Source organism: Pantherophis guttatus, chromosome 1, assembly GCF_059756535.1.
Source record: "Pantherophis guttatus breed Tessera chromosome 1, ASM5975653v1, whole genome shotgun sequence".
Lineage (NCBI taxonomy): Eukaryota > Metazoa > Chordata > Lepidosauria > Squamata > Colubridae > Pantherophis > Pantherophis guttatus.
Window position 1 is genome coordinate 60,032,612 of NC_142063.1, and position 24,552 is coordinate 60,057,163.

A 24,552-nucleotide genomic window follows, 5' to 3' on the forward strand; every position below is an offset into this window, starting at 1 on the left:
TTAAAGTGTGACGTTCCCTTTGGTCTCCTTCATATCAGATGTTGTAGGAGTAACAAAAATATTATTATATCAGGTACACTAAGTGAAATCACAGTTTATGATGATGTGGATTTACCATTTTTATACAGATTAATTGTAGGAGCTATCTATTGATCTGTTGTCATTATTTTTACGAGTTCCTAATTATTCAGGGCTGATGCAGATGGATGGAGCTGGTTACTACATGCTTCTTTCAGTACTATATTTTAATTTACATATTTGAAGGTATTTGTGCAGTGAAGGAGCACCTCTGAATAAATTTAAGCCAGGGTTGTCAAACTCGTAGCCCACAGGCCAGATGTGTCATGCGCTGGCCACGCCCTCCCCCGGTTTAGCAAAGGGGGAAAAAGTTGTGATACATCACATGACTGGTTTAAGCCAACAATGGGAAGCTGTGCTCTCCAGAAATGGAAATGTATTTTCCACCATCCTTTAGCTTGGGGCCTTGGGCCATTCTGAGTGAAGTTGTTGGAGATTGGAGTCCAGCAGTAACCTAAGGCATACACAGAAAAAATGGTGCTTTGAAAATTATTTTTAAAAAAGAAGAGTCTTTTTTCATCAAATTAGAAGAGAAATATTAGATATTCTTTGCCAGCACGTGACATCTGTGTCAATTTTGTTAATCAATATTAATTCCAAATATTTCATACTGATCAGTGGTTGAATAAATATCAGTAAGGTTTCCCTATGTTATATGTTAGTTGCAGAGTGATTATTTTTCCTAAATTAATCTCATCTCAAATATTTGTGTTAGCATTAAATTGAAGCTTAATTTAGAAGTGACAATTCTTATTAAATATAACACTGAGCTCGAAATAAAGGAGTACTAATAAATGCATGATGGAATTCATGTTTTGTTCGATACATGCTGCAAGATTTTCAACCATCATATTTATACCATGCATTTGCTATATCCTTCAGGAAGCATTGCTGTTCTTCCTACGATCTTATATCTGATTATTGGAGTCCTCAGGGAAACTGCTGTGAAGTTACCCAGTGGCCACTTACCCATGACTGTTGCTGCATCACTGCAAGCTCTTAAAGGAGTCCTGTCATCACCCATGGCTCGGGCAGAGAAGAGCCAAATGGCTTGGAATGAATTGCTCCGTAGTGCTCTGGTCACCATTCTTAATTTTTGGGATCAAGGTACAGTATAAATGGGAAGAAAAAGAGTTGCTCAGATACATGATATAAGTATCATATATAGAGTATAAGAAATAATTTCACACTCAGACTAGTAATATGCTACTGGGGCACAAAATAATTAAAAACTGTTTAAAAACAACCCTAGTTGCTTGGAGGGTGCAAGTTTCCTCTTTTCAGTAAACCTGCTCTTTGCTCCTTTCTATCCTCATAACCTCTGTTTTGTTCCTTTCCTAATGGAGTTCACTTCTTGCAGTCCCCTATAGTATTATTTTTCTGTGAACCTTAGCTTGCACAAACTGTACCACAAATATTTCTTTTCCATTTTCTTTTTCTAACCTTGGCATAATCACTAGTTCTAAATTGCCTACCCTAACTGGGCTAGATATTCACTTTATTGGGATCTATTATCTCTTGCAATGTTGAGTGCAGCAGGTTCATAACTGTATAGAAAAGCACAGAATTGGAATTGAGAAGTCCACAAATTTGGAGAGATCCTCCCTAAATTTGTGGACTTCTCACCATTCAACATTGCAAGAAATAATAGCCCCCAATAAAGTACAGTAAATAAACATTTCTCAAAGTTAAGATACCCAGCAACCTTTAATCTCTTTCACATACAGAAAATCTTTAGAAGCTTTAAGGCTGTGAATCTAGAATTTGTTTACTTATTTATTTATTAGCAGAAAAACGTAGAAAAAATATATTTGTGATTTAAATCTGAGTATCTCAGTAATGCAAATGTTGGTTACTGTACATGGCATTCTGATTTTGTTGGATAGATTGCATGCACGAAACAATCTGAAGGATTTTAAGCCCATTATTTTGCCAACTGAAGTTGTCTTGATAGAGATGCTACGCTGTTAAGATTGTTGGAATTCCAACAGCAGTAGAAATGGTAAATGTTGGAGGCTGAAATGTGTGAGTGTTTCTGAGAGTAGAAAGCAATTATTTAGGAAAGAGATTTGCTAGAACAGAAAGGAAATTATGTACAGGGAGTAGATCATAATAATAGGTAAAGCCTGGCACCTGGCTAGCCATATCCTACCAGAGAATCAAAGAGTACCTGCTCAGTTTACCAGAGAAAGAAGGAAGGTAGAAAGAACTAAGGAGGAATTTCTTTACAGTGAGAACAATCAACCAGTGGAATGGCTTGACTCCAGAAGTTGTGGATATTGCATCATTTTAAAGAAGAGATTGAAGAGCCACTTGTCTGGAATGGTATAGGGTTTCCTGCTTGAGCAGGGGGTTGGACTAGAAAACCTCAGAGGTCCCTTCCAACTCTATTACTTTGTACTCTATAAGTCATGGAGATTTGCAATCTATTGGACAAAAGGAACAGGAAGTAAATCTTCAATTCTCCACTTACACGCCACTGCCCCCATGTGGATAGTATATAGCGTGTTATTGGAATTATTCCATTTTAAAATGTTTTTGCAGTTAAAGCTTTAATACAAGATTAAAATATAAGCAGTTTATTTTTAAAAAATCTTATTGCCTGATATTAAATATTTCAGTAGTACTTTACTTTTAGTCCTTGCTTAACCCCTATTGGAATAAGCAACTCTGTCACTCAGCAACATGGTAATGAAGCAAGAAATCGCGTGACCACAACTTGCGGTTTTACTGCCAGCTTATCCACTGACTCTGTTTGTCAGAAATTGGATATGAAGCATGCAAATGGTGATCGCATGACTGTGAGATGCTGCAATGGTCAGAAATTCCCACCGGCTGTGAAGCGTCCTCAGCTTGAACCGATGACCACAGGGACATTGCAAAAGTCGTAAATGAAACAACTGATCATGAAGTTATTTTTTCAGCATTATGGTAACTTCAAACAGTTGTTAAAACAGAACAATTGTTAAGCAAAGACTATCTGTACAATTATGTATTAGACATAATAGATACAGGTAGTCATAGTTATTTAGTGACCATTAGAAGTTACAATGACACTGAAAAAAGTGACTTATGACAATTTTTCACACTTATGACAGTTGCAGCATCCCCATGATCACTTGATCAAAATTTGAACACTTGGCAACTGGTACGTATTTGTGACAATTGCATTGTCCTAGGATCATGTGATCACTATTTATAACCTTCCCAACTGGTTTCCGACAAGCAAAGTCAATGGGGAAACCAGATTCGTTTAACAACTGCATGATTCACTTAACAGCTGCAGTGATTTGCTTAACAACTACGGCAAACATGATCGTAAAATGGGGTGTAACTCACTTAACAATTGTCTTGCGTAGCAACAGAAATGTTGGGCTTAATTATGGTCATAAGTCAAGGATTACCTTGAATGCTTAAATAATATCTTTTACAGTTTGGTTCAAATCCATATCAGAACTTGACTTTAATATTTTGACATTATAATTAGTCCCGTTTCAGATATTTTAAAATGTCTTATTATTGGTAGATGATGCTGGTCAAGAATTGGATGAAAGCAGTCTGCTGACTGCGATCACTGTATTTATTTTGTCTGCAAGTCCAGAAGTTAGCACCATGGAATGTCTTCAGAGACAGTGCATTGAGAAGTTTAAATCAGCTATGGAATCTAAAGATCCCATTGTAAGTACAACTTAAACTCCGTTTGAGATTTGCTACCGTTGCTCTGCTATGTGCTTGTTTAGCCCTAATGGAATAGGGCAGGGGTGTTAAATTAGATTTCTTCGAGGGCCAGATCAATATTGTAGTTCTCCTGTGCGGGCCGCCTGGGGGGAGGGGGGAGACAGGACCGATGTCTCCTGCAGCACCCTGCTGGCCAAAACAGGGCGTGGGGGGCGTGTGTGGCCCCATGCCTCATTTTGGCTGTCAGAGGCACTACAAGCCGGTCCTTTGCTATTTCCAGGCCAGCCCTGTGGGCCAGATTTAAGCACTCTGTGGGCCAGATTTTGCCACGGGCCTTTAATCTGACACCCGTGGAATAGGGTTTCCTTCCTGAGCAGGGGGTTGAAGACCTCCAAGGTCCCTTCCAATTCTGTTATTCTGTAGCTCTTTTCACTGAATAAACATGTGCCTCCCACCATTGAAAGTGAGATGGGTGACCATAGAGTAAATGATCCTCTATGATTCCATCCTGTTATAAGCCCACAGCTTTGTTAATGAAAACAACCACCTGAATCATCCCATTTAGAATTTGATTCTACTTTATATAGTCAATATGTGCTAAAATTGCATCAATCCTGACAAATTATTTAGGAAATCTGAAATGTCTGATCAAGAGAAATTGGGATCTTCACAGAAGTTGACATTTTTACTTCAACTTTTTGAATTTTTGGAGTGAAAAGTATGACTTGATTTCTAACATTAGGAAGTTTACAAATGGAAATTTTTCCCAGACTTTTCCCCACCTAGCAACTCCAATTGCTTCATCCCATATTGTTCAGGAATGACTCCCAGGTTTTGGGGAAAATGCAGATGGTTACAAGGCAGGAAGCTTTCCTTATATAAACTTCCTTATATATGCTTATCTTGGGCTCCAAGGCTATTTATTCTTCCTCTTGTTGTGAAAGCATTTATACAAATCACAGCATTGGTACTTTTATTGAGGATGTATGGTGTCCTTAAGTAAATAGTCTTTCCTAAATTTATTGAGTTAGGAAAAAAAGTGGTGGAGGGGGAGAGAGATCCTGGTGTTAGCCTATATTGGTACCTGACAATACCACCATTACTTCTTTTAACAGTTCACAATGGCAGGTTTAACTTGTTTTTTTACATTTGGATGGACTACCTTTTTAAACAGTTCTTTCTTTTTAGGTACAACTTAAATGCTACCAGCTGCTCCTTTCCATTTTCCAGTGTCCCAATCAAACTCTTTCATGTCCTTACATTCATTCATTAATATCTTCAGTAGTGGCCAAACTACAAGAAACAGAAAAAATTAAACCGGAGAATTCTGCCGAACTTCAAGTTGTTCAAGAAGGAATAAAGGTAGTGGCTGCTGTTATAGCCCTCGCTGAGGAAGAGCATCGTAAGTGTTCTTTGCATATCCTTTCAATTGTCCTGCCTATAAAACATTGTAACATTTCTGTCATTATCTGATGATTTCTAGTTAGTGACATTATTCTAGCCTTTCTGCTATGCCGTTACCATCTACAACCGTGATGGCGAACTTATGGCATGTGTGCCACAGGTGGCACATGGAGCCATATTTGTGGGCACATGAGTGTTGCCCGAGGTGAGCTCCAGCACACATGTGCGCGCTGGCCAGCTGATTTTCTGGCCTTCTGGGCCCACCAGAAGTCGCCAAATGGGATGTTTCCTGCCTCTGGGGGTGTGGGGAAGGCTGTTTTCACCATTCCCAGGCTCCTAGAAAGCCTCTGGAGCATGGGGAGGGTGAAAAACGGGCCCACCGGGCCATCACATGGGGAGAGCACGGGGGGGTCATGCATGCATGCGCGGGGGGGCAGGGTGCATAGAATTATGGGTGTGGGCACGCATGTGTGCAATCACCCCACACTCCCCCTGCTTTTGGCACGCAACGGCAAAAAGGTTAGCCATCACTGCTCTACAAGATCAGCGTTTGAAGGCATTTTAGGAGAAAATAATGAACCTTGCAGGTTGCAGAGGTTTAACAATCTTATGTTAAAACTGCTTTGCCAAGAACCTATGTGTGATTTTGCTGAGGAGTACTGTGACCGAGTGATATGGGGGGACCTCGGGTTTTTTTCCCTTCCTCAGAATTATTATTCTGAGAAGCATAGCTTAATTTTGCCTATGTTTATTGATTTTAAATAGATCGGTTTTATGTCACTGAAACAGTTTGCATCAAACATGAGAGAGTAAGTGGCTGCAGACTACAGCCAGAATCAAATATTTTTAATGCATCAGTTTAGATTTTAAACTGCTTCCATCACTTTTGTGAATTTATCTATACCAGGACTACTAGATTCTATAACAGCTTTGTTCCTAATGCCATCCATCTTGTAAACTCGCAGGGTTTTTTTTCACCATGTATATGTATACGCCAGAACTAGACGGTGATGTTTCTCTGTCTCATATATGTGTGTGTAAGTGGGTATATGCATAATGGTTATCTTTTGAGAGCTGAATGCAATGAAATTTCATTTCAACGTATGATGATTAGTGTACATTAAAAAGTGACAAAGTTTTTATTCTGTTCTAAGTTGGAAAAAAAAACATTTTCTTGACATAAAAATACTCTTTGGAAATGTGTGCATGTGTTTGGTCTGTTCATAATATCATGAAGAAATGGCAGTAAGATAGTCAGAATAAGAATACAGACCCGAAGCAGGGATAAGTTATGGGTCTTCATCATTGCAAAATCTCTTGCTTGCTTCTTGCAAAGTTCATGTTTTACAGCTAGAAGACAGAACAGCATAATATCCTAAATAGCAAGTTAAAGCAATGCTAATTATTTACAATTAATTAATTAAACAAGCAAGCATATTTGTTTATTGAAAAGTACATTCTACTGTATCAAACAATACTGAGTTTCCGGGACAAACGTTTTAAGAGTTAAATTTAAAAACGGGTAATTATGGAACTAGTGCTATTTATCATTGCTGAATAAATTGTTCTTTTCAATTTTCACAGGAAGTCAGCTAGTGGCTTGTTTTATTCCCATCCTCATATCTTTTCTTTTGGATGAAAACGCCCTAGGATCAGTTTCAAGTTCAGCAAAATATCTTCATGAGTTTGCTTTGCATTATCTGATGCAGATTGGTCCACAGTATACGTCAGCCTTTAAAAAATCAATGGCTTCTTCCCCATCAATGAAAGCAAGACTTGAGTCAGCAGTGAAAGGAAATCAAGAAAGCATCAAGGATAAGTCAACATCTAAGCATCCAAAGAATCCTGGGAAAGGCTCAAGTATTCAACTAAAGACTAACTTTCTATGAAAAGGACTTCTAAATCTTAAGCACCCTGGTTATATTGAAAAGTGGGTTTCCCCCCCAAGTATTATCATGGAGATTTTTGTTTTCAGTTCTATTATGCATTATTTAATTTTGTATAATGCTCCAGTTCCAGAGAAGTGCATCCATGCACCCATCTATCTTTCAGCTGACTGACTCAGTACCTGCTACGCCTTTTACTGCTAAAGCTACTGAACTAAAGCTATAGTACCAGTTACCATATCTGTTTGCAAATACAATTCCCAATAAGAGGATGGCCATTCAGTTGTTAAAATGTATATTTACAATACTTTTTTAAAAAAGTTGCAATTTTCTTAATTTTATTTGCAACATACAACACTCCTGAATAAAATATATTGAAGACTTAAGTAAATGTGTTAACATCTTGATACACTTATATTAATAAAGCTACATTTATTTCAGCCCTGAATCTTGGCACAAATGCCAGCCTAGGGAAGCTCCTATGCATTGCTATACAGGTATTCCTCGATTAAAAATCACAATTGGGACTGGAATTTTCATCACTAAGTGATGATGATGTTAAATGAATCGCACCTAATTTTACAACATTTTTGCTTTAGTCATTAAATGAATCATCACAGTTGTTAAGCAAACCTTGCTTCCCCCCCCCCCCCCGGTTGATTTTGCTTGTTGGAAGTCCCTGGGAAGGTCATAAATGGAAATCATATGAGCCAAAAATGCAACCACTGTAAATGCATGCTCATTGTCAAGCACCCAATTTTTGATCACTGGGGATGCTGTGATGGTCGTATGTGGGAGGATCAGTCATAAATCACTTTCAGCACTGTTGTAACTTTGAATGGTTACTAAACAATAGCAATAGCACTTAGACTTATATACCGCTGCATAGTGCTTTACAGCCTCTCTAAGTTGTTTATAGAGTTAGCATATTGCCCCCAACAATCTGAGTCCTCATTTTACTGACCTTGGAAAGATGGAAGGCAGAGTCAACCTTGAGCCAGTCAGGACTGAACTCCTTGCGGTGAGCAGTCAGCCTGCAATACTGCATTCTAACCACTGCGCCACCACGATTTACAGCTTTAAGTCAAGGACTAACTGTAATGATTTTTTTGTGTGTTGTAATTTGCTAGTATGAAATTTTAAACAAAAACCCAAAGGAACTACTTAGTGTATATTCACTTTTGGCTCCATGAAGTGCATTGCCTGTACATTTTAGATGATAAGTAGGGAAAATTACCTCTAATGCTAGAATTAATGACACAAAGTACATGGCTAGCTCTTTTAAACTGACTAGTTTGTTAAAAATTGTTAAATTGTTAATTTTTCTGTCCCATTTTAATTGTAAATTTAATCCCAAAATTCTTTACAGTTCTATACAATAATGTTATGCTAATTTAGTCACGACCTAATTAAGTAAAAAGACTATTCTTGAAAGCTACAGAAACATAAAATTAGTGTTGAATAACGAAAATCCACTTTTTAATATTGATAGCTTTACCAATGAATTGTGGAGCAATTACACATTTTATGATACGAATTCACTCATAAATTCTGTAGTTTTGAATATTTTTATATCCAAAGTTAAGCACATCTGGTTATGATTATATCAATGGGGCTTTTTACTACCAATACATTTTATGTGATTTTAATTGTATCCTGCCAAGCAGATCATTGAGGCTTACATATCTTTTTAGAGTATGAAAATGATTTGAGGCAGTACCATCATATATGAGGCATTACATTATTTATTGTAATCATTTTATAGTCTTGAAACATTGATGTACAATCATGCATATCAAAGACTCCAATGGGAATGGATTACTTTTTCAAAAGTGAGTTTTATCTGAACTGAACTGCAGTTTGAATTATAAGAATAAAAATCTGTTAACAAAATATTTGCAAGCAACAACCAAGTTCAAAGAGCATCAAGGATTTCATTTATAAGCAATCACAATTACCTAACAATGGAACCTATTTTATATAGAAATCTGCAACCATTATAGTATTTTTTTAAATTATGCTGGCAACTATTGTCCTTTAATTCAATATTAAGTGAAGTAAAGCAAATGTTCAGATGAGTATGGTATTCCCATTTATTAATTTGTGGAAAATAAAAACATCTGTAAAATCAATACTCAGGAAGTGATTGTATTTTATTATACATTTTGTACATAAAATTGTAAATTGTACAGATCTAACCACTTGACCAAACTCATGTCATTTTTCTAATTTACATAAAAGCTAATATTCTTCAATTAAATCTGTGTCTTTTCTTGTTAAATGATTCTGCATATGTAATGTATATTGTATATCATATCGTGTATGACTTTTATAACTTTTCTCCAGTATTATGAAATGGGATTCTGGGCAATTTACAAATAAAAGTATAAAAACACAATACATACCAAGTTCAGTAAAATAGAAGGCAAGTTAAAAAAAAAAAGATTAAAAAAAGCTAAAAATAAAAAGGCAGCAGGAGTGTCTTCAAGATGCTAAACCATGCCTAGGATTGCCCCTCGTGAGTTGGGACAGTCAGGTCTTCATGCTTTTCCTAAAGGCCAGGAGAGTGGGGGCCCATCTTGCCTGTCGGGGAAAGATGTTCCATACGGTGAAAGCAACGGCAGAGAAGGTTTCCTTCCTGGACCCACCAGTCAAAATTCTTTAACTGACAAAGTCTCTTAACATCCCTTCCCTGCCTGCCTGGATGGGATGGATTAAGGTGAGGAGGGTAGGATGGTTCCTCATATAACTTGACACCATGTCAAGGCTTTAATGGTAATAATCAATATCTTCAATTGGACCCAGAAGCAAATCGGCACTCAATGCAGCTCACATAGCAAACGTGTTATATGCCCCATCCTTGAGAAGCCCAAAATTGCCCAGATGGCCACATTCTACACCAGCTATTGGTTCAAGGACAGCCCCATGTACAGCACATTACAACAGTTCATATGGGAGATGAACAAGGCATGAGTGACCAAGACAAGGCCTCACAATCTAGGAAGGAGCATAACTGAAGCACAGCAAAGAGTTGAGCAAAGGTCTGCCTAGCCACAAGTGCCACCTGCTCCTTAAGCAGAGGCTGGGTGCAGGATGACTGCACACTCATCCTGGACTCCATTGTGCACTGTGTCTGTCCAGTGCAACCCCATCTAAGATACGATAAAGCTCTGGATACAGAGAACCCCCCCCCCCATAGCCACTCCATCTTACCAGGGTTCAGCTGAAACCTATCCCATCCAGACCCCCACAACCTCCAGGCAGGTTGCCACAATGATTTTAAGTGCAAGGACCAAGTCACTGGATAGCAGAATAGATATTAGTCATCCCTGAAGAAGATGGGACAAATGTTTCATGTGAGCAACATTTTTAAAAAATGTATGGAATTCTATTCCTATTCCTGATTGGCTGGGATCAAAAACTGAGTCTTCCTCATTACTCTGCTCTGAGCTGTGCACACAAGCCAGATATTTCAGCAGAGTATTCACTTCCTGTCTGATGGACTTATGGGACTGAAGAAGCCACATACGTATGTAGCTCATTTGGTTCATTTGTAGATCCTACATAAGGCAAAGCAAGCTGACTAAATCCTATTAACTGTTTATAAAGCTAAATGTGGAACAATAAAAGCCCACAAATTCCTATTTCAATGTCATTTAAAGAGAACTGACTAAGTTATAGCAATTGATATAATGGCTTTACTATCCACAGTCATAACATTCTTTCAATATTCAAAGTATTTTTAAAAATATATATATAGTATACTTTCATACTTGCCCTACACAAAAATCCTAAAATACAATCCCACAGCAACATGACTAAGCAAAACATTGAAAGAAGGTGGTAAGCAACCTTTAGCATGTTCCTTGTTGCAGCACATTGCACAACCCGATGAATAGTAAACATAAGCTATATTTTACAGATGACGTGGAGTTGTACTTGTGACTGCCAGGATCCAAGATTACACTCAGCAACACAAAGTGGAAGCCAAGAAGTTGAATCTTATGTTTATATCCCAAGGGTCATACTACCCAAACTGAAAGACAAATGTTATAATGTAAATATGCAGCTAAATCAGAAACATTTTTCATAAAACAAAATATTTGGGGGTTCTTTGCTGGGAAATTTTTGAAAGAAGACATCTGAAAAGTCGGCTAACCAGCTAATCCTTTATAACTTTATCCACGAGCAAACCAATTAAGTATCTAATCTTGACTGTCCCATTAACTGTAACTAGAGAATAATCTGAAACAGAAAACAAGGCAGGGAAAATATGCAGAGCATGGCTGTAGAATTCTTTCCGTCCCTTGAATAGCAGTTTCACTCAACAGGGAGAGGGGTTTAAGAATGGAGGAGTCCACAGCATTCCAAGCCACTGCCCAGCCATTTTTTCTGGTTCTACCCCCACCACCCCCAGCAGACCCTACCAGAAGAGATCCATTTTCAAATTCAATTTTTGGGAGGGGGGTGGACTTCTCCCATCACATTTGGAGAGATAACCTCTTAATAGATAAGTGCACAAAATCTCATGTTATACAATTTATTTTCAATATTCTATTGGGTTAGCAAGCATAAAAAAATAAGCACATAATACAGACTGAAATGTCAATTGGGCTATTATATTTTCTGCATTCTGCACAAGTTGGAAAATACAGTTATATGGAATATTATTATTAAGTGCTATCTTGACTTCAGGTACTGTATAGGTTTTGCTCTACTTGTATCTAAAAAGCAATGTCATTCCATATAATTAAAATCATTCAGAATCATACTTGGATTTTGATACTCTAAAGTGGTACATATTCGAAGTAAAATTGTTTTGCAATAAAACTAGATGTAGTGATTAAGGCACTAAGCTAGAAACCAGGAGACTGTGAGTTCTATGTCTGCCTTAGGCACAAAGCCAGCTGATTGACTTTAGGCCACTCATTCCCTAGCTGTCCTAGGAATAAGCCACTCATCCAAAACCTTGCCAAGAAAATCGGAAACAGTTGCCAAGACTGACTTGAAGGCACCAAAAAAAGCCTTTTCAAACCCCTAATTTTATACTTTCATCTATTATAACCAAACACTATTTTTATAAATTGGAAAAAGCCTATCTTATTTGAATGATAATTTTTTTTTAGACTAGAGGGTCAGGAAGATTACAAAACAAACATAAATCTACTTTATGTATCACATTAATATATTTAAATCACAAATGATTCAAGACATCAAGACATATTCATTGCCTCGCACAACACTGCCCAGAAGTAATTTCATCAATAAATAACAGCCATGAATATCTAGATTCTAAATTTAAACTCAGCTATTGAATCAGCTATAATTGATTGGGTTTGCGCACAAATCCACAATCCAGTTTTGTGTGGTATGTGAATCTGGCCTTAATATCAATACTTTCCAGATTTGTCCTCTATAACAGGTTGTCCCCTGCAGCCCACTACTGGGCCCTGAGCCCTTCAGAACCGGACCACAGAAATGGCAGGCGTGTGCGTCTGCAACTTGCCTGAGCAGCAGGCAAGTGTGAGTGCACGTGCTCCATTTGCATGAGCAGAGATTATGCATGCCCACTTCTTACACAAATGGAGCTGCACGTGTATGCTTGCCCACCACTCATGCAGAACCATTTCCCCCCACCCCCAAGCTGGTCTGCAAAGCTGGAAAGGTTGGGAAACTCTGCCCTATAAATATGTAAAATACTGGTGCTGGATTCAGGCAAGATGTTTAAATGCTTCAGTGAGCATTCTTACTCCTTAAAATCAACAATCTAAAAAATCTTTTTGATTCAACTAGCTGTTTTATAGTTCCTTAATACAAATTGTTCAAATCAATATCCCTTGATTGACAATATAAAATACTCTCAAAGTATCTTCTTCAAGCATTGTAACACTAATATACAAGTCTTACAAATTAGTCTCCATCTGGGGACATATAGCTCAGAGGTTTACCTAAAGCAAACTGTGTAATTAGAAGTCAGAGGAGTCACCATCCTTAGTTGTAATAATAAAAATTGGAAAGAAAGGTTTACTAATTAGAGATGGAGTAACTAAACCAATATAAGCTATTTGTCTTTATTAGAAGCACAGGACTCTAATAAAACTTAAGTTTCAGAGCAAAAAGTATCAAACATGAAAAACAGATTGAATTTACAGACTATAATGTGTGGGTTAAAAAGAGCATTTGAGCTCACCTAGAGGAGCTCTTTGCCCAGAGAGCCACTTAGGGTACTTTAGTTTATTATAAGATGAAAAGTTTGTGTAAGACAGAGAAAATTGATTCTGAAGAATATGCAACAAACAATGTATGTGTAATATTTGCTTGTACCATGAAGTAACAAGCAATACTTTGCCTTTTTAACCATTAGCTGACAAAGCCTGAAGAGTCTTAGAAATATGACAATGATCATATTAGAATTCTCTAAATCAGAGGTGTCAAACTCGTGGCATCACGTTGTTGCCACATGACATATCACAATTTTTCTCTTCACTAAACTAGGGGTGGGAATGGCCAGCGCATGACGCATCTGGCCCGCGGGTCACGAGTTTGACACCCCTGCTCTAAATAATATGAACTTTTATTATCTGACTGCAAATTTCCATTCTATGATTAAAATATGATTAAAAGATAGTATATAATTATTGTAAATTTACATTAATACAGTATTACATCACATGAAGCCAGAGTAACTTTCCCTAGTGTCTTTCTAGTGTCTTCCAGTCAATGACGTGTGACGGGCTATCTTTGTGTGAAGATCATATTTATGTCTTCTGTATACACCCAATTTTCTAGGGCCCAACAAAAAGATCTCCCAAGTAATCACCCATAATGTTTAAATATACTATAATTTTAAAATAATTGTCATTAGTTCTTTGTGACTAAGAAATGCATTTACCAAAATGTCACTCAGCTCCACTAATTATGGGATAACTATGGTTGTCAAAACATGGAGATATTGATTCTCAACTTTTAACTCATGGCAAAATTGCAGAGAATTACATATAGAATGAGTAAATAGTTCATACTTAATGACACATCAGAGAACTATATATTATAGCTTTATTATAAGAGCTACTTACAATATTGAGCTTTATATAAGAGCTCTATATTTTTAGTTCTTTACAGCTTTAGTTCTTAGTTCTTTACAGCTGAGATAAATCCCATAGTGGAATATGACTGTTCCACTATGCCCTAAACATAGTACTTGCAGAGAATGTCTCACTAATTTTATTTCACCTATTTTCATATAATACATGTTCAGAATTTCAACATGAAGGTCCCACCATTAGGAACATAGAAGTGGGGGGGGGGTTAACAAAAAAATGAGGGCCGAAAGCATAATATAAATTCTTCATACCAAAGAAAGTTATAATTGCAAAATCCAATGTCTAGAAATTGCAACAATTTCTTTGGAATGGAGGCATATTGTATATACACATTAGTAAGTGACTGTCTCTTAATTGGAATTAAAAGGGCTATGATAGCTCCAATTGTGCAGAAAAGCTAGTTACTATATGGAAGCACAAGAAACCAATCACTCAAAAGTTGCAATAGGCTTACTTCATTTCAGTACTAAGACTGTGGTGACATCAAGTAACTTTCTGCTGATTATGCATTAAAGCACTAAATGAAGATCATACATCCTACTAAAAACCTGTCCCATATTCAAAATATAGACATCTAAGCTCTATAAAACCTGGGGCGTAAAAGATACACATTTCCACAACTTGCTCCAATATGTTTGGTAGGAATTACTATCGCTATTCCAAGTTCTGATGGGAAAACACCCCTGAAGGTCTCTTTTGATCCATCCATGACCTGGATAACTGAGAATCCTTCAGACACCTGTGAGAAGGCTAACCCCGATAGGCAGTAAACCAACGTCAGTAAATATGTATTTTAACCAACCCTTTCAATACCTGTCCCCTACAAAGTTGTACTGAAAGCTCCATTGTTCGTTCTCAAACCTAAGAATAACAAGAGTTGGAAGGGACCTTGTTGGTCATCTAGTCCACCCCCACCCCAAGTAGGAGACCCCCCACACACACCATTTCTGACAGATGGCAGTCCAGTTCTCTTCTTGAAAGCTTCCATTGATGAAGGTCCCCCAGACAGAGCACAGCCCAATGTATTTATTTATTTTTTAAAAAGCTTTTTTTTTTTTTAAAGATCGCCTGGGTGGGTGGTGAGTTCGAATGACATCTCTATTCTTCCTCAAGGAACCAACGCCAAAACCAGCCAACCGGGAAAAAGGTTCGCCCCATCCGAGGACCGAGTGAGGTCACGTAACCTCCGGCTTCGAGTTATAATGGGCAGAAAGAGGAAGCCCGGAATCACTCGTGACGCGAGAAGGGAAGGAGAAAAAAAGGCCGGAACGGCGTTCTCGCAGCGCCTCCTCCGGCCGCGTTGTGTCGTTCTGCTCCGGAGTCCGCTTCGGCCTGACTGTGGAGCCCGACGGACTCCTCCTCCTCCTCTCGTGTGAGTGTGAGTGTGTCTGTGTGTGGCGCTCCGTCTTAATCCTCCCCCCCCCACCACCACCCCCTCAGCTTCTGCCGGGAGGATCAAGATGGACGGGGTGCGACGCTGTCTGGCGGCCGACTGAGGAAAGGCCTCCGAAAACTGAGGAGGAGACGACGACGGCCGCGGGGGAAACCCGGGCGCCGAGGTGAGCGAGTCTCTGGGTCGGCGGAAGAGAGGAGCCCCGCGCTGCCGGCCTGACGGCGGTGTTTCCTGAACCACCTGGCCGCGATGCCCTGCGAGGCCTTGCGGCTGGCGGAGAACGCGAGTGCCGCGGCGTGACGGTGTAAGGGAGCTCCGGTGGGGGGGGAAGAGTTTTTGTGGGACGGCGTGGCTCGATGAGGGAGATGGGTGTAGTAGAGATTCCGCAGAGCCTCAGCTATAGGCGGTGGTTGGTAGGCCCGGAAAAAAAACTGAGCTTGGGCTTTACGGAAGGGAAGGGAAGGGAAGGGACCGAGTTGACTTGCTGGGCCCAGAACGAGGAGGTCCTGTCCCTAAAGAAAGGGGGTTGCTGGGCCTGCTCTTGTCCGGGCTTTCTCGGGTCGGTGGGAAAGAGTCACAGGGGCTTCTCGGCCCTCTGCTTTGGGACTTTAAGGAGTGAGAAACAGTTTCCCCTTAAGACCTGGAGAGGGGTCCCGGACGCTGCTTCCGGCTCGTCTTCTTTTATATATGGGCGGGGGGGGCAGGCGGGGGGGGGCAAACAAATATCTATAGGTTAGCCTATGTATTTGTTGGACCGCCACACTCTTGATGTAAGAAGGTTTGTATAAATGGGTTCTGTGAACGTATGAAAAACTTCCTCCTGGGTGTGTGAAGTCATCAGTCAGTGCATGTAGTTATCCTCCGGCAATGGTGTCTTTGGGAAATTTGGGGGTTATTTCCAGACTTGGGTTTTCTTTTCCTTTTTTTTTTTTCTTTATTAAGCTAGAGGTCGAACCTAACAGCTTCGGTACTTACAGGTAGTCCTCGACTTAACGACCCACAATGGAGCCTAACATTTCTGTTGCTTAAGTGAGTTCTGTGCCCCCATTTTACGCCTTTTCTTGCTTGCCACGTTTGTGAAGTGAATCCCTGCACTTGTTAAATTGGTAACCCCCGAGTTGGTAAGTGAATCTGGCTTCCCTGTTTTACTTTGCTTGTCAGAAGGTTGCTAAAGGTGATCACATGATCCTGGGACACTGCAACCGTCATATATAGGAGTCAGGTTTTTTTTTAAATTTGATTTATATACCACCCTTCTCCGGAGACTCAGGGCGGTTTACAATGCATTAAGCAATAGCCTTCATACTTTTGTATATTTATACAAAGTCAGCTTATTGCCCCCACAAACTGGGTCCTCATTTTACCTACCTTAGAAAGGATGGAAGGCTGAGTCAACCTTGAGTCTGGTGAGATTCGAACATACAGTAATTGCAGACAGCTGGTGTTAATCACAATGCTTTTAGTCTGCTGAGCCACCAGGCCCGTTGCCAGGCATCTGGATTTTGATCATGTGCCCATGGGGATGCTGTGAAGGTTGTAAGTGTGAAAAATGATCATAAGTCACTTTTTCAGTGATGATGTAACTTTGGTCACTAAACAAACTGTTGTTAAGTCGAGGACTATCTGTATGTAAAGCATATGGCTTACCATACTATCATTGCCCATTCTTCCATGTTTACTTTGTTGGGGAGAGTTTGTGAAGTTTATTTCTCGATTTTTGCATTGAGATGCAGGTGTATTGGGAAGTCGGTCATCTCAAAAAGTATATACAGATAGTCCTCAATTTATGACCACGATTGAGCCCAAAATGTATGTTAAGTGGGAAATTTGTTAAGTGAGTTTTGCCCCCTTTTATGACTTTTCTTACCATGTTTGTTAAGTGAATCGCTGCACTTGTTAAATTGGTAACATGATTGGTAAGTGAATCTGACATCTTCATTTTACTTTGCTTGTCAGAAGGTTGCAAAAGATCACATGACCCTGGGACACTGCAACTGTCATAAATATAAACCATCTGTTAAGCATACAGATGTAAATCACATGACCACAGGGATGCTGCTACTGTCATAAGTGTGAAAAATGGTCACAAGTCACTTTTCAGTGCTGTTGTAACTTTTGAATGGTCACTAAATGAACTGTTGTAAGTTGAGGACTACCTGTACTTTCCTCAATAGAAATTGTGTACTATTAGTATCAATTTTTCCTATTAATGTATGTGTTAGATTTAGTTTTATTAGTCATACTTCATACAAACAATAAGTATACAGGTAGTCTTCGACTTACAGTCACAATTGAGCCCAAAATTTCTGTTAAATGAAACATTTGTTAAGTGAGTTTTGCCCCATTTTACCACTTTTTTGCCTTAGTTGTTAGTGAATTACTGCAGTTGATAAGTTAGTAACTTGGTTGTTAAGTGAATTTGGCTTCCCAATTGACTTTTCTTGTCAGAAGGTCACAAGTGATCACATGACCTTGGGACTCAGTCACAGACATAATTATGAACCAGTTGCCAAGCATCTGAATTTTGCTGCTGGGGATGCTGCAAAGGTCATAACTGTGAAAAACGGTCATAAGTCACTTTTTTCAGTGCCGTTGTAACTTTGAACAGTCACTAAATGAACTGTTGTAAATCAAGGACTAACTGTACAAATATAATTGAAACTTTTTCTAAGCGTCACTTGTTTATATCTAGATATTTATACTCTTAGAAGCCAAAATAGCTTTATTCACCACATGCTGTACAATCCTATATATATATTTAGAAATAAGCCCTCTTGAATTCAGTAAACTTCCCGACTTTACTGCTACAACATGTTTAAGTCCCACTGATATTTAATTATATATTTTTTAACATGATCCTAATTAAGATAACACAGACTGAACCTTAAAGCATTTATTGAAATAAAACTTAGAAAGATTACATCACAGCTTTTATTCTAGAAACTGAATTCTGATTACAAAAAATAACCAAGAAGTTAACTTTATAAAGTGTTACAGACACTACAACTGTGGCAAAGAAACACTGCAGTTCGTGGCATAAAGCAACCTGTTATTGGGCAAAAGACTTGGTGTGTATTTGGGTTCTGTTAGTGATGTTGAAAGGCAACTTAGTAACAGCATGAAAAGAACCAACTCCCTTCCCTCAAAGCACAGAATGTATTAGATTTCATGATATAAAACTAATCTAAAGAAAATTGGAATTAAAATTGAAGTGTGCATTATCTTATTTTTTCATTTTTAAACTATATAATTTCAAAAAGACCTCAAGGTAATATAGAAAAAAATTTAAAATTATATCATGAAATTAATATAAATTAATATAAATAAAAATAAAAATATATATCAAAACAATAGAACACCTGATTGGGAAAAATTATAGTGTATTTTATTTGTAGGTTCACAAGTCACTTCTGCTGTTAAGCAAACTCCAATATATTTTAAGATGATGTTTTTTAACCCTTGAAATGCTATTTACTATTTTTTTTCCTCCATCAATAACCTATAATAGAATAATAACGGCATAAATACCAAAGATTTAATACACTATTGTAATATTTCAATATATATTGCTGGTATTGTTCTAGATATCTGAAATAGCTAAATTTGATGCTGCCCTTCTGTCACAATTTTAGAATTTTGTATTATAACAGTAACACTTTTTCAGCTATCTGGCTCCCACTTTGAAATTTGTAGGTACCATTAGCATAATAGCTAGACCAAAATATAGTACCAGACTCTCAGCTTCTTACATTCCTAATGAATATTTCTAAAAATATATAAATGTTAGCAGAGCTTTTGCTGCTCAAATACTATTCATTTATAATATTTCAAGTGCATCTTTTCCTTTCTGAAGCATTGTAAAGTTAGTTTATTGGAATGCAGAATATATCATACTAGTATCACACATACTTATTGTGATAAAATTAAGGAGCACTAACAGAGAAAATAACTACAAATCTTTTTTTTTTTTTTTAGGTGAAGATTGCAAAGCCATTGGATTTCTTCAGAGTAGAAGATTAATTAGGCCAGAGCTATTTGACTGGATTTAAAAAAGAATTTTGGTTTCTTTTTAATTTAAGAACAGACTACTTTAAAATCATGGCAGATGTGGACCCAGATACATTGCTTGAATGGCTGCAGATGGGTCAGGGTGATGAAAGAGACATGCAGCTAATAGCACTGGAGCAGTTATGTATGCTGCTGCTGATGTCAGACAATGTGGATCGGTGCTTTGAAACGTAAGTAAAGTTTTGTTTTGGTTTTATGATTGTTTATGTCAGATACTCAGTTTGATTTTTATTGTGCTGAAATGTTACTGGGAATGTGTGACAAACATTCTTCAGATTGTACTGATACAGAAATCTCTATTAATGTTGACAATCCTTTGAAAGCAGTGGTGTTAGGAAATATCAGTAAGACCAGCTATAATGTGCTGTTTTCATTATAAAGTGGCTTGTGCTCATATCAAAGGTAATATAGGTTCAAGAAGAACAGATAAATGCCCATATTAGGACCTGCCTTGTGATGATAAGAGTGATGAAGTGTGCTTATTTCTGTGTTCTTATTGTATCTTCCAGATGTTGGCTAGTGGCCCAGTTCAGATTGACCTAATCCCTCATTCTGAGTTGGGTTTGTCTGATGAAATTGTCTAAGGCATTATCTTGTGATCTTATCTGGGAGGTGTTTGAAGCTGTTAGTCTTGAGAAAGTAGCTAAGGTTCTTGGTGCTGTGGGTGTAACCACTTGTGTTTTAGATCCATGCTCTTTCTGGTTGGTTAATGCATCCTGGTAGAAGGTATGTAAGTGGAGCCATGCAATGGTAAATGCTTCTTTGAGAGATGGGATGGTCCCACTTGTGCTGAAAGAGGTGGTAATCTACTTCCTCTTTGTGAAAGTATCACAGGATGCCATAGATCCAGACAATTTCTTCCCAAAATTTCTTTCTGAGGAAGGTTATTGAGAAAACAGATAATCTGTAGTTTCTTCCTGGTGGAAGCAGACTATGAAACTCCATCAGTCAGGTTTCAGACCAGGATATAAAATTGAGATAGCTTTGGTTGCTCTTGTCAATGAACTGTGGCAAACATATCATGGAGATAAGTGGTTCTAACATAGCTTTTCTTGATCTTTCAGCTGTCTATGACACTGTTCAGATAGTTTTATGAGTGGAGGCATCAGTTTAAGGTGTTGTAGGCACTGTTTTTTCCTTCCTCTGGAAGTTCCAGTCACCGTTAGGTGACAGCAATCTAGTCCAAGAACTGTGCTTGACAAAGTGCCTCACTGCTCCCCCCTCCTCAAATTCAATGGGCATCATCATTAACATAGGGTGTAGTATCATCAGTATGCTGATAGCACAGTGGCAGTAGTTTTGGGTCATTGGACCCTAGAATCAAATAAAACTTAAGAGATTTCTTCCTTGAATTTGGGACAGGGTGCACAGTCGTCTTTGGATTTAGTGCACAGCTTGGGGGCCCTCTTTGATTCAAATATCCTATTTCTAGGGCAGGTGACAGTTGTGTCTGGGGAAAGAAATTGCTTTGTTTCATATTATGCACCTCTTCATGAGGCCCTGATCATGATCACTCATACCTTGATTGGCTCTCAATAGAGTATTGCAACACACTAGATGGGGCCATTCTGAACACCAGTTAAAAAGTTCATGTGACACATAATGCAATGGCGGACGATGTTATGGGTGTTCTTGTTTATGCTCATGTAATACCTCTAATCCACAAACTGCACAGGATCACCATAGGTTTCTGGGGGCAATTCAAGGTGTTGGGCTGATTGAGCCTTACATGACATAGAACTAGGTTATTTGTGGGATCATCTCCTTCCAAGGACACCTGCCTTTCAGACTCTGGAATGTGATCATAAGGGACCCAGGAGGTGTGGCTTCTTGCTAGTATGCCCAGCCCTTTAGAATGATCTTCTCATGTCATATGGCCCCGACCCTGCAGTCCTTTAGAAAGAAACTAAAGACTATATGTCTTGGGGTCAGAATGAGTAGAGCCCCTAATTGAATTAGTAAAGATTTCACTTCTTATAGCCATTTTATCATTTTATTAAGTTTTAATAATATACATTGCTTTATATTATGTTTTTTTCTTGTTATATGCTGCCCAGCATAGCAAGGTCTCTGTTGAGCAACTATATATTTCAGCTGGAGACAAACAAAGTAATTTACTTCTTGGGGAAGTACCAGTGTGTAATAGGACTTCAAATGAAATCATTGGGAATCCTTTTATTCTGGAGAGTTTGCTTTGCTAGCATGTGTTCACATCAGATATAGCAAAAAATAATCTTGTTGTACAGCTTTTCTGTACTATATATGGACCAATAGAGGAGGAAAAAGTGAATTCCATTCCAGACATTGTGAGAGGATAAAAATCAAATGATAAAAAATATTTTTGCTTTCAGTCTGTTTTTACTGCCATCTACCCTGCTCTCAAATGCTTAAAATCTTGGTTTCTTAAGGTTGCTGTTACGGGCAATATTAATTTAGAAGAATTTTACATGCTGATATCACATCTGCTTCTTGGTTAAGGAATTGCCAAATGGCATAGTTGTTAACAGAATAAGAACTTTTTAAATTTTTGCAGGTAGTAAAATGTATTTGTATTTCAGCATCATTGTTAGGAGGTTTTTTTAGTGATGATAGTTCCTATTTTTATTAACTACATCTAATAGGAAATAAATTTTGTGAAAAAAGATTTTAGGAAATGACCAAAGGAAAAGTTCAACATGAATTCCTTGTCTTTTTAAAATATATTTTACAGTATTTTACAATATTTTATTTAATTTCTGGCCTTACATTTTATTTATTTGTTAAACAACCAGATACATCAAAATCAATGGAAACAATAGGTAGTTGAAAGAAAGTAACATAATTAGCTGAGTTTTGTAGCTATTTTTTTTTATTAGAGCCCAAATATTGTGTGAATAGAGTCTAATATAGACTGATAGTGACTGATAAACTCCCATATAGAAATTCAAAGGAGAAACCAAGGCAAAATAGTGTGCATTTGTGTGTGTGTGTGTAGAATATAAATCAACAGTAAATAACAAAAACTAGTATATCGGTGGTAGTTTTCAGTTAATGTAAGGGCAAAAACCTACTGCAAAGGGGTTGCTTTGGTGTTTTTTAAATATAAAATGACCTATTTTATTTAATATCTTTGCTGTTAAAACTATGTTGACAGAAATACCACAAACTAAACAAAAATATATATTATATTCTGAAATTCAGTTGGAAATTTGCCTGAATCCATGTTGTTTGATTTATAAATTACTGTTTCGTAGAACTGCTGACTTTCATAATAATGCTTCTGAAGTTCATTTGAGTAATTCTGACCTGTTAAAATTAGTGTTAGTCATCTTTCAGCAGTGATTCAGAGAGACTGATTCATTGTCATTATAGATTTCTCTCATAGTATCATTTGAATATTTTAGCTATAATATGACCCAGTTATAATTATTAGGCTAAAAAGTAATTGCTTCTTTTTAAAAAAATTTTTTTTTTTTTATCAACCATGTTATTATTACTGGGTCTTTTTATCCCTAATTATTATTATTTTTTTATCACTGGGGTGGTAGTAAGTGCTTTGGACAATAGAGTTGGGAACGCTTTTTAGTAGAAGGATATATTCCAATGAACAAACTGATTTATAGAAAATCCATACAGGTTGGATATACTGTAGGCCATTCAAAAGCATTTAGTAATCATGTAACATTGTTATGTAGGACAACAGCATATGTGTGGAACATCCTTTTTTCCACGATGACAGATAACCAATGAATATTTTGTGGCATCTGCTTCAGGTATCCAATAATGTGTACCCGTGTTTTCCCAAAAATAAGGCCTTGTCTTATATTTTTTTGAACCCTGAAATAAGTGCTTGGCCTTATTGCCATGCGCTCAAAAGTTTGCTTCAAGAGCCCTTGTTTCTACCGTCACTTCTCGGGGTCTCCTTTGGCTCCGTCATTGGAGGGCCGATCTCAAATCAAAGTGGAAACTTGCATCTGCTCTCTACAAGGGTTCCTTTCTCTTTGGAGAGGCTTTGGACCCTATACTAGTGGAGGATAAGGATAAACATAAAATTATGCCATCCTCCTTCAGACGACAGGATAGGAGATTTGCTCCTTATAACCAGAGACAGCCCTTTTGGACTGAGTCTGGACCCAGCGGGTCCTATTTTCCTAGGCAATACTCCCAGGGCGTCGATCGGTCCTCTGACAGGCCTGCCTACCGGGATCGGGGCAGAGGTCAGCCCAACGCCAGGTGACAGTTCCATGGAGCCGCCAGCCGATCATTCAGAAGGGGCAAGTGACTACCACGCAGATCTACCCATTGGTGGTCGTCTCCTACACTTCTTGCCCCAGTGGGTTTCTTCCACAACAGACGCTTGGGTCCTCCAAACGGTGAGGTTCGGCCTCACCTTGGACTTCCTCTCCAGCCCTCCGAACTGCTTCATTCCCTGCCCGGTATCAGGCAATCCGGAGAAGAGAGAATTGATGGACACAGAGGTTCAATATCTGCTCGACATCTGTGCTATTGAACCTGTACCGGTGGAACAACAGGGATCCGGGTTCTAGTCGCACCTTTTTCTCCTGCCAAAGTCTTCCGGGGGCTGGAGGGGGATCTTAGACCTAAAGGACCTGAACAAATTCGTCAGGTATCACCACTTCAAAATGCAGTCTCTCAAGTCAATTCTGCAGGGCATCCGACGGGGAATTTATGACGTCAATCGACCTCAAGGACGCTTATCTGCATATCCCGATTCGTCCTTCCCATCGACGCTTCCTTCGGTTTGCCTACTCAAACTGACACTTCCAATATCAGGCCATGCCGTTTGGCCTCTCATCCGCCCCTCCGACCTTTACGAAGCTGCTAGCGACAGTGGCTGCCTCCCTACGGCAGATCCCAATCAGAGTTATGTGCTATCTGGACGACATCATTCTGTCTGCCACACGGGATCAAGCTGTGGTCGACCTAAGGACAATGTCTCGTC

At 38.4% G+C, this 24,552-nt stretch overlaps 2 protein-coding genes and 1 long non-coding RNA gene across 19 annotated transcripts in view; 2 read left to right on the forward strand and 1 right to left on the reverse strand.

The window, feature by feature from the left end:
- The window catches only part of HEATR5A (HEAT repeat containing 5A), a 65,870-nt gene extending 56,564 nt beyond the window's left edge, over positions 1-9,306 (forward strand). For all 8 annotated transcript variants that reach the window (XM_087874986.1, XM_087875005.1, XM_087875012.1 and 5 more), the window contains 4 exons: positions 961-1,185; positions 3,605-3,756; positions 4,945-5,158; positions 6,745-9,306. In XM_087874986.1, the coding sequence (XP_087731112.1) occupies positions 961-1,185; positions 3,605-3,756; positions 4,945-5,158; positions 6,745-7,049 (896 nt within the window). In that variant the 3' untranslated portion in view covers positions 7,050-9,306. The remainder of the gene's footprint in view (positions 1-960; positions 1,186-3,604; positions 3,757-4,944; positions 5,159-6,744) is intronic.
- LOC117665757 (uncharacterized) lies at positions 1,051-15,365 on the reverse strand. The gene is made up of 3 exons (XR_004591464.3): positions 15,092-15,365; positions 6,434-6,510; positions 1,051-1,166 (listed from the first exon to the last, which is right to left on the reverse strand). It is a non-coding gene; the product is annotated as an uncharacterized LOC117665757 (long non-coding RNA).
- The window catches only part of HECTD1 (HECT domain E3 ubiquitin protein ligase 1), a 79,240-nt gene continuing 69,997 nt past the window's right edge, over positions 15,310-24,552 (forward strand). For all 10 annotated transcript variants that reach the window (XM_034417962.3, XM_087874961.1, XM_034417965.3 and 7 more), the window contains exons 1-2: positions 15,310-15,708; positions 19,518-19,780. In XM_034417962.3, the coding sequence (XP_034273853.1) occupies positions 19,641-19,780 (140 nt within the window). In that variant the 5' untranslated portion in view covers positions 15,310-15,708; positions 19,518-19,640. The remainder of the gene's footprint in view (positions 15,709-19,517; positions 19,781-24,552) is intronic.